The following is a 9,116-nucleotide window of genomic DNA, read 5'->3' as shown; positions in this document are numbered from 1 at the left end:
ACTTCATCTGTGATAGAGTATGCAAACACCGCGAGAGCGTCACTAACGGGAGCAGACATGTCCGGCTTGACGGCTCCGGTTTCAACTCCGCCCCCGACTGCAAGCGGCTACCCTCGTTGACTGCCGTCTGTAGCCGTGCTTCAAGTCGAACGCACCTAATGTCTGATCTGCCCCAAACTTCACATATTTGATAAGAGTCCTGTCCTGAACACATGCCCATGCTCAGTTGTAGTCAAAGCGCCACCTGCTGCCAACAGGAAGTGGCATGTTTTACGCTGTAACGAACTCCTCCTAGAGATTTAATGACATCATTATATTTGATCAGTCTAATCTAAAGATCTTTGCGATGTTAAATTGCGAAGATCTTGAGTTTTTGTTAAAGGGCGTGTCCGTGGCAGCCTGACAAAGTTCGATGTTTCACTATGGAAAATGATGCTGTTGTAACTCAGCCATACAATGTCCGATCTGCCCCAAAATTCAAACGTTTGATAAGACTCCTGACCTGAAGAGATCTACATGCCCATTTTCACTTATAGTCATAGCGCCACCTGCTGGCAACAGGAAATGACTGAAACTGAAATATGCTGAAATATGCAATATTCAATCTGCACCAGACTTCACATGTTTGAAAAAAAGTCCTGGCCTGAAGACATCTACATGCCAATATTCAGTTATAGACATAGCGCCACCAGGAAGTTTGGCACATATAAATGACTTTGACATTCCTCCGATATTTACCACTTTAAATGCATATTGCCCTCCGTTCACTGTTTTTCTGAGGCCACAGGATGGAGGTGGCTCCGAAGGCCCTTTCAACGCTGCTTGCAGCTTTAATTCTTATGGAATTTCGCAGTGTTAAACTGATTTCTGCACTTACATCTTGGCAACACTGTTGAGGGAAGTATTTCTTACTCATAAGTAATACAGGAATCGTTAATAAGCCAGAATCATTATGAATAAATCGGAATAATAATAATCATTAAGTTCCTTAGGATTCGCATCCCTATATTTACAGACAGGGATCAAACCGGCAGGTACACTCGGTTATGCTTCATTGGCGTGTATCATATTTGCTCACATACTGTCTTATTAGGCTGCCGATGAAGGCCTGAATCTCTCCACCTCTTAGTCATAGTCTGCAGCTCATATCGAGCTGTCAATTCTACACGAAGGCTGTGTGTCAAACCCCAGTGAGCTATCTATCAAGGACGTATTTGTGGAGCATCACTGGCGGGTCTGTTACACCTATAAATGTAGTAAAGGCAGGCTACTCACTATGTTTTGACACACAGCCGACATCCAGCTGCGAGCTCCGATCTGAACGTCACGTATTAATGCTCTCACAAAAACAGCTCAATCTGGCAACATGCAACGCGAGCAGCTATGCGGCTAGCTAGTTATGCAACCATCCCCAACCACACAAATACGACCCGTTAAGCGATTAACTTAAAACAAGCTGGAAATCTCAAACTCACCATTTTGCCCCCGCGAGTGTGAACGACAGATCCAGGCGGCTAACGCTAACTGACTCGAGCCTAACGGGCCTGAGCGACAAACACACAGCTGACAGCGGTATAGGAGTGCACAACACTCCTTCCCATTATTTGCAGGTGCGCTATATTCTCAAAACACGGTTTTAATTTGCCTTTGCGTCTATAGCGAGCTGCTGGTTGACGGAAACTGATGTTTTCTGTGTTTAGGAACCAGCCGAACCAATCGCGTTACTTTCACTTCTCTACGCACGCCCCGATCACGCGAGGCGGAGCTTAGCACAAGTAGAAAGTCTGTCATTGGCTTATGGAACACTACGGAGGCTGTGATTGGACGGGTCTGCTGTCAATTACGCTGATCGCTGACTGGTGTTGAAATGTGGCGGGCGGCAATAAAAAGTCATGATGTCTGCTAATATGTAAAGACACCCAAAAGAACCCTGATGTGAAGAACATAAGTGTGTTGATGGGTTTTCTAGCCATCTGGTGAGATCATCAAGTATTTTGTTTTTTTAGATGTTTAACGTAGCGTTCTTATTATCTCTTTTTTATTAACATTGTTGTCGATTGTGTTCTTAAACTCTGTCTAGTAGGGAGTCATGGTGATCTTGAGAGAAGGGATCTGCCCTGGAATAAACGAGGAATTCATTAAGGCTTTACAGTCAGAGGATATCAAAACAGGTGTTGTTGACAATGATCATAACACGCATAGCAACATGTAGTTTCAGTTCATTTCATCCTTACTAAACTAACAAGATGTACTATATAGTACGTTACCTTTTAGGAGATTAAACCATCTACCACTGTAATATCTTATTAAAAATGTAAAAAATAAATAATAATAATAATAAAACTCACTAATAATTCTAACTTTAATATTAGATTTATTTACTGTGTAATTATCGGGTTCTTTCTTCTTTATTGTGTTGGAATATACCGTATATCTGTACACTGTATTTTATGCTTCTGTAGTTATTTACTCATTGTTCCAAAATTGTTACAAAAACCAAACTATTTTTTTCCACCTTAAACGCAAAATACGTTTTTTTTTTTTCTTCTCATAGCCGTTCATACAACCATAGATCATGGTGACCATATCTGTCAGTCTTTAAAGTCACCATGAAATCAAAATGGACAATTCTATTTTTTTTTCATGGACTCCGTCTCTGTGTGTGAGCGTATGGCAGATGATTAACTTTATCTCACCATCTTCGTGGGGGGGGGGGGGGGGGGGGGGGTATTCTTGAATAATTAATTAATTTGTGGTCTGTTCCTCACAAAAAATACTTGAATTGCGTTTGTCAGACTATGAACTATAAATTGTTGTATGGAAATGAGCTGAGTGAAGATTCTGCGAAAGTTCTCATTGTGTGTTCCAACAAAAAAATAACAGCGGGGTTTGGAACGGCATGAATGACTAATGAGAGGACTATTCACTGAAGTACTGTTGCTGCTCAAGCACTATTGTCCCTTGTGGGAATTAAAGTTTTCTTTACTCCATAACTGCCCGTGCCCTTGTAATAATACATGTTTAATTCTTTCAGTTGAGGACTTTGTCTCATGTAACCCAGAAGAACTTGCACAAAAGTGTTCATTGTCTTACAAGGTATGTGGAATGACTTCATTTTTAGTGTGCCAGTTTTCTTACTTCAGCTAGCGCCTATTCAGGCCTCACCTTTATTTACCTCTATCCATCACAGGGACAGTGTAACTAAACTAAACAAAGTTAACTAACTAAAAACTGTCCATGTTGTATTTTAGGCTCTAGTAGCTGTTCGGCGTGTGCTCTTGGCTCAGTACACAGCTTTTCCCGTCTCTGGAGCTGATCTCTATGAGGAGCTCTTGAGCTCCACAGCAATATTGTCCACCGGCAATCCCAGGTCCCACACATATATGTGGAGGATTCATAATATAATATAATTCAATATAACATAATATAGAATAGTTTGGGGTCAGTATATATGTTTTGAAAGTAATTAATACTTTTATTTAGCAAGTAAACATTAAATTGATCAAAAGTGACAGTAAATAAATGTATGATGTTACAAAATATTTCTATTTAAAATAAATGCTGTTCTGTGGAACTTTAAGTTTATCCCGAAAATGTTTAAAAAATTCAAAATCCTGAAAAAAAATAAGTAGCTCATTTTTTTTTTTTTTAAATATTGATGGTAAGAAATGTTTCTTGAGCACCAAATCAGCATATTAGAATGATTTCTGAAGGATCATGTGACACTGAAGACTGGAGCAATGATGCTGAAAATTCAGCTTTGCCATTACATTAAATTACATTTTAAAATGTATTAAAAAACAGTTGCTTTTTACGAATATTACTGGTTTTACTGTACTTGTGATCAAATAAATGCAGCAAACTTGAAAGTTATTTAAAAATCTTACTGATCCCAAAATTTTGAACGGTAGTGCATATGTATGGATTTTGTATTAAGGCTCTGTGCAAAACTGTGCTGTTTTGTCTTCAGTTTGGATAAGCTGTTGGATTCCGGGCTGTACACAGGGGAAATAACTGAGCTGGCAGGAAGTCCAGGGAGCGGGAAAACACAGGTGATCTGTTGTCCTGGAAACTCTTCTTAGTCTCTTGGCCCTGCTCTACAATTTCAAAATACAGCCTGCTTTTATAACCTATTAGGGTTGGGTGGGCAAATGGGTGAGTGTTCAATAATGCTCTGTGTCTCTCTCAATCACTTTGTAGGTGTGTTTTAGTGTTGCAGTTAATATATCCCACCAGCTGAAGCAGACTGTGTTTTACATTGACACAAAGGGGGGTATGTGTGCAAACCGACTGCTTCAGATGCTACAATCCAAGACCCCTAATATGGAGGAACAGGTGATTAAAGTGTAATTTCTTAGTAGTGCTTGCTAAGGCAAGTATCATCATGTTTGTTCAACTATGGCAAATGAACAGCATTTGTGCCAATATTGATTCCTTTAAACTATATTGTATTGTACCGTACTGTGCTGCAGAATTTATGTCCTTTCCTTTTCAATATACAGATGGAGGCACTTCAAAAAATCAAGGTGTTGAGAGTATTTGATGTCTTCTCTTTGCTCGCATGTCTTCAAAATCTGAGATCGAATGGCCTTCAGAAGGTAAGTATTATTCTGTGTAAAGGTCTGTTGATGTAAGTGGTTATTTGTTACAGAACTCTTGAATGTGCCCTAGGCGTCTGTTGGAGGTGGTTCAGTCAAAGCGCTGATGGTGGATTCAGTCTCTGCTGTGCTCTCGTCCATGCTCGGAGGGAAACAGAATGAGGGTATTTGTTTACAGTATTGCATAATACTCTATCATAATGTTCTGTTCTAATTAGCATCGTACACATTAGATGTCACAGTGCTGCTGCTTTGCATCAGGTATGTCCTTGCTGATGCAAGTTGCTGGGGAGCTGAAGATGATCGCCAGAGACTTCAGCATTGCTGTACTGGTATGCACCTTTCTGTTTCCTGTTAGGGAAAACCTGGAAATATTACTGAATTTTAAATGGTTGTTTCCAGGCCTGGAAGAGTCTACTGAATATATATTGCTAGTTTTTTTTTTTCAAAATATTTAATCACTTTAAGGATGCTCTTTGCGAATGAGAATAAAATGATTTTTGAACTTGGCATAAAATTTTGTACATGCACATTATTGATCTTATAGTGAGATCTTATAGTACAATTCAACCATCTAGATGTTTCTTTTGTCATTTTGTAAAATGACAGACTTCTCCAAATTATTTAGTCCGCTGAAATCCTGCTCCTTTCTTACAATTGGCTGCAAGTTTGCATTCAGCTGATTTTCCTCCCATCAACAACCGTTTGATAGAAGTCGCCGCCCTACATTTTTTTCTTTTTCGATAATCCATTTGATTTGGATGTCACAATATGGAAGATGCTACACCGGTTTCATCACAGCTTGGAAAATCCTGAGACAGTAATTACAAATGACTGGAAAAGTGATGTAAATTCACTGGTCTTGCTTGTTGCATGTTTCTCACAGTGACTGTCCTTTGTAATAAAAACTGATATGGTGAAATCTTGCATTGAAGGTGACAAACCATGTGACCAAAGATGGAAATGGGCATTTGAAGGCTGGACTAGGACAGTCATGGAGTCATGTGCCGCGCACTCGTGTGCTCCTGCAGAGAATAGAGGGTGCAGAGACTTCATCCTTACGAACCGCAACTCTGACCAAATCATCACGACAGGTGGGGTTTTAGGCAAAATTGTCTTGATTTTCAAGAATAACCCAATAGTCTTTACTTAGTGGATACGCATGGAACATTACTTACTGATGTTTTTTTTCTATCATCTTCAGGCTTGTCATCTGGTAGAGGGGTTTGATCTTTGTCACTGGTCTGAAGAGAGGAGAACCTCTATTTCAGGCAAGAGGAAACTAGAGGAAAGAAGTAAACCCTGACAACAAAATTCAGTGACAATACGAATTGCTGTCCTTCTTTTGATTTCAGACAGACTATATAGGAGGTATATTTAGAGTCAGTGTAAATATGTATATTATTTCTACAAAATGTTTCCGTTGTGGTCGTTGACAAGCGATAAGAAATTATTTTTTTAATTAACTTTTTTGTAAATGTCCCGTTTACTGAAGTCAAAAATAACTTGCATTCTTTTTTTTGTTAAAAACATTTGCATAATGTTGCCATCTTTTTATTTTCTAAATGAAACTGGGAAATGAGTATCTCTTAAAAATAGATTTGTTTTCCTCAGTACCAACAGTAAAAATGAACCCCACAAACCATTTTCAATGGAAAAACAAAATACTTTTTGCATTATTCTGCATCTCACCTCTGTGTGTCAGTATAACTCCAAAAATTACTGAGTGCACCTTCCGGATTAGACAAGGAGAAAAAATCCAATGCTTAAAATTGTCCTCATGTTATACAGACACTCACACAATCACTCCCCCATTGCACGCTAGACTGACTCTATTCAGGCACGAATCAATTTCTTTGTGCATAAAAGGCTTGTTTTAATTAGAATGATTGTAACAGTTGAAATTACACACAACTACCATTACTAAGCTAGAGGGCTCTTACCCAATTTACTCTACACAATTATTCATTCCACAATCATGCCTTATGGCTGTTACTATTGTATTGTTAATCACTCGTCCTGTGCCCAAGAGCATACTCCATACAAACATCCTTTTTAAAACAGATAAATGACACTATCACGATGAAGTCATCAAAATCATTACATGTATTGAGCTCTTTCAAGAATATGCTTATGAAATGAGTGGCAGCACTAGTCAATGACACCGAAAACAGTTTAAAAATTATAAATATGCAAATTCATAGTGAAAAATAATGTCAAAACCAACTTGAAAAGCTATTAAACTGAAAGTTTTCTAGTACAATGTGTGTAATACCACAATGTGGTAAAGCAAACAAAAACATGAGTTTGTGACACCTTTTAAAAAATGTTTATTCAACTCTGTCATGAACGACAGCATTATTGCTGTAGCTGCAGGTCTGATGAAATAGGTTTAAATGTTCTGTAATGAACAATGTCATTATAGGACAAAATGCCTGAGCTTAGTGATAGTGTCCTTCCTGCAGTCTCTCTACCTCATTCAGCTGGGAGGAACCACCCTCCTCTTTCGGATGCACTCCCAGATCCAGTTGGAGGTGACCCTCTGAGCCGGACTGTCGTCCTCTGGCTCTCCCAGTGTATGTGTCGCTGAAACGGAGTCATACTCATGCACCAGATCTCCATCGTACGCTAGGAAGTAGCGCCGAAGCTTCTCAAAGTCCTGCACTGACTCTGGGAGGTAGAGCTTCACACCTGTGAAAATGTCCAGTAGTGTCTGCAGGAAGATGGCAAGGGTTTTAGTGGTGAAGTATCATATCAGCAAAATTATACCCTTTAGCTTTAAAAGGAAGAGTTCACCCAAGAATGAATATTCCGTCATAATTTACTCATCCCCTCACTTTGTATTTTTATGCAGATACTTTGAAAAATGTCTTCTTTTTTTTTAGTCAGTGAGGTTCAGTGTTCATAACTTCTGTTTGGAACCTACGGACTCATTTTATAGACAAAAACAGTTTAAACTTTATGTAGAATATCTTCTTTTGCAAGCAAGTCACACAGGTTTGGAACGACAAGAGTAAATAATGTTAATGATGACAGTCTTTTATTATTATTATATTTGGGTGAACTATCCCTTTAAGTACAAAGCAACCAAAAGAGGTAAAAACAAACCTTTTCATTCTTTGGGTCAGTTGTTTGAACGGTCTGCAATTTGCTTTGTCCATTGCTGTGAACAGGTTCTGTTTTTATCTGAAATAGAACAAGACCACAGGGTTTGAGGAGAGAAATGATCTAATAATGGATAAATGAACCATGACATGGCATGACAGACTAAGCCTGTGTTCAAAGAAAACACGCTGGCATTTAAAAGTTTGGGGTCAGCAAGTTAAGCTCAGGTCAGTAAAATTAATAATAATGAAAAACATTTCTTGAGCATCAAATAATCATATTAAAATGATTTCTGGAGGATCATGTGACACTGAAGACTAGAGTAATGCCTGCTGACAATTAAGCTTTGCTATTACAGGAATAAATTACATTTTAAAATATTGCAATTTAAAATAACTTTTCTATTTTAATATAATATCTCACAATACTGCTGTTTTACTGCATTTTTTTATCAAATAGCCTCAGGGAGCATAAAGAGACTTCTTTCAAAAACATGATCTTAAACTTCTGAACAGTAGTGTATACAGTATATGGGTTCATCAAATAACAAACCTTCTTGGCATCTTGTTTCTCTGTGGGTAGTTTCCTCTTAACTGCTAGCGAAGATGCTTCGGTTTTCACTGCCTTTGCTTTGGGAGTATGACTGTTTTCTGAACAGTTGGAACAATTACAGAATGTAAGAACTTTTTTTAATGGTACTTTTATGATGCAAGTGTCACATTTGACAACTATAGACCAAACAGGATCTGTTCATGGCGAACGCTTACTGGTCTTGTTAGCTGTGGAAGCTCCATGAGATGTAGAGGGAGAGCTTCCTCCACTCTCGCCTCCTGAGGAGCTCTTGTCATTTTGGCTAGTTTTGGATGGACCAGCTGTCACCTCAAAATCACAGTTCTCCTTTGAAATACAATACAGCTCCTGCAAAAACAAACAAATTAATAATAATAAAAAAAAGATTCCAATATTTGATTTACAACACAACCTAATAGTTTGCATAAATTTTTTTTATAAGAAAGATAATTTAAAGTTGCAATTACACAGAAGTAGCAACAGCTATTCTTTCATATAGCAACTTACATCCAAGTGTGATTATTAAAATATATATATTGGACAGGGACTTGGTTCTACCCATCAGCTGTTGGCTGGATTTTGTGATGTGGGCGTTGCACTAAAAAATGAATGCGAGCTTGTGATTGATTGTGGAGGGGCAAGGCAAGGCAAGGCAAGTTTATTTATATAGCACATTTCATACACAATGGTAATTCAAAGTGCTTTACATAAAAGAAATGAAAAAATTATAATAAAAATAATAATAATCACAACAATAAAACAAGGAATTTAAAATGTTGAAAATGATTTAAAAATTGATTTAAAAGGTTTAAAATGAATTTAAAACAGTTGAGAATAGAAAAG

General features: G+C 38.0%; 3 protein-coding genes across 5 annotated transcripts in view; 1 reads left to right on the top strand and 2 right to left on the bottom strand.

Moving 5' to 3' along the window:
* Positions 1–1,735, bottom strand: part of LOC107710724 (transmembrane protein 248-like) — a 20,937-nt gene extending 19,202 nt beyond the window's left edge. The window contains exon 1 of the mRNA XM_016515559.1: positions 1,476–1,735. Coding sequence (XP_016371045.1) covers positions 1,476–1,478 — 3 coding nt within the window. The 5' untranslated portion in view covers positions 1,479–1,735. The remainder of the gene's footprint in view (positions 1–1,475) is intronic.
* A 68-nt stretch (positions 1,736–1,803) lies between these two features.
* rad51d (RAD51 paralog D) lies at positions 1,804–5,925 on the top strand. Of its 3 annotated transcripts, none has more exons than XM_016515558.1 (11): positions 1,804–1,976; positions 2,081–2,171; positions 3,035–3,096; positions 3,252–3,370; positions 3,971–4,052; positions 4,201–4,335; positions 4,503–4,598; positions 4,672–4,762; positions 4,832–4,930; positions 5,534–5,692; positions 5,803–5,916. In XM_016515558.1, the coding sequence occupies exons 2-11, from the start codon at positions 2,090–2,092 to the stop codon at positions 5,826–5,828; spliced, it is 951 nt and encodes a 316-aa protein (XP_016371044.1). In that variant the 5' UTR covers positions 1,804–1,976; positions 2,081–2,089; the 3' UTR covers positions 5,829–5,916. The 3 variants fall into 3 exon arrangements, with proteins under 3 accessions (XP_016371044.1, XP_016371042.1, XP_016371043.1); XM_016515556.1 differs by having other exon boundaries at positions 1,806–1,976; positions 4,860–4,930; positions 5,803–5,925; XM_016515557.1 differs by having other exon boundaries at positions 1,807–1,976; positions 2,084–2,171; positions 4,860–4,930; positions 5,803–5,925.
* Positions 5,926–6,008: 83 nt separating this feature from the next.
* The window catches only part of lig3 (ligase III, DNA, ATP-dependent), a 13,114-nt gene continuing 10,006 nt past the window's right edge, over positions 6,009–9,116 (bottom strand). Inside the window, exons 18-21 of the mRNA XM_016515555.1 lie at positions 8,471–8,621; positions 8,256–8,353; positions 7,707–7,784; positions 6,009–7,311 (exon numbers count right to left, since the gene is read on the bottom strand). Coding sequence (XP_016371041.1) covers positions 7,078–7,311; positions 7,707–7,784; positions 8,256–8,353; positions 8,471–8,621 — 561 coding nt within the window. The 3' untranslated portion in view covers positions 6,009–7,077. The remainder of the gene's footprint in view (positions 7,312–7,706; positions 7,785–8,255; positions 8,354–8,470; positions 8,622–9,116) is intronic.

This window comes from Sinocyclocheilus rhinocerous, unplaced genomic scaffold (genome assembly GCF_001515625.1).
Source record: "Sinocyclocheilus rhinocerous isolate Xijiao unplaced genomic scaffold, SAMN03320098_v1.1 scaffold597, whole genome shotgun sequence".
In the NCBI taxonomy this organism is placed as follows: Eukaryota; Metazoa; Chordata; class Actinopteri; order Cypriniformes; family Cyprinidae; genus Sinocyclocheilus; species Sinocyclocheilus rhinocerous.
The sequence above is the reverse complement of the archived record's forward strand: the minus strand, read 5'-3'. Positions and strand labels throughout refer to the sequence as shown.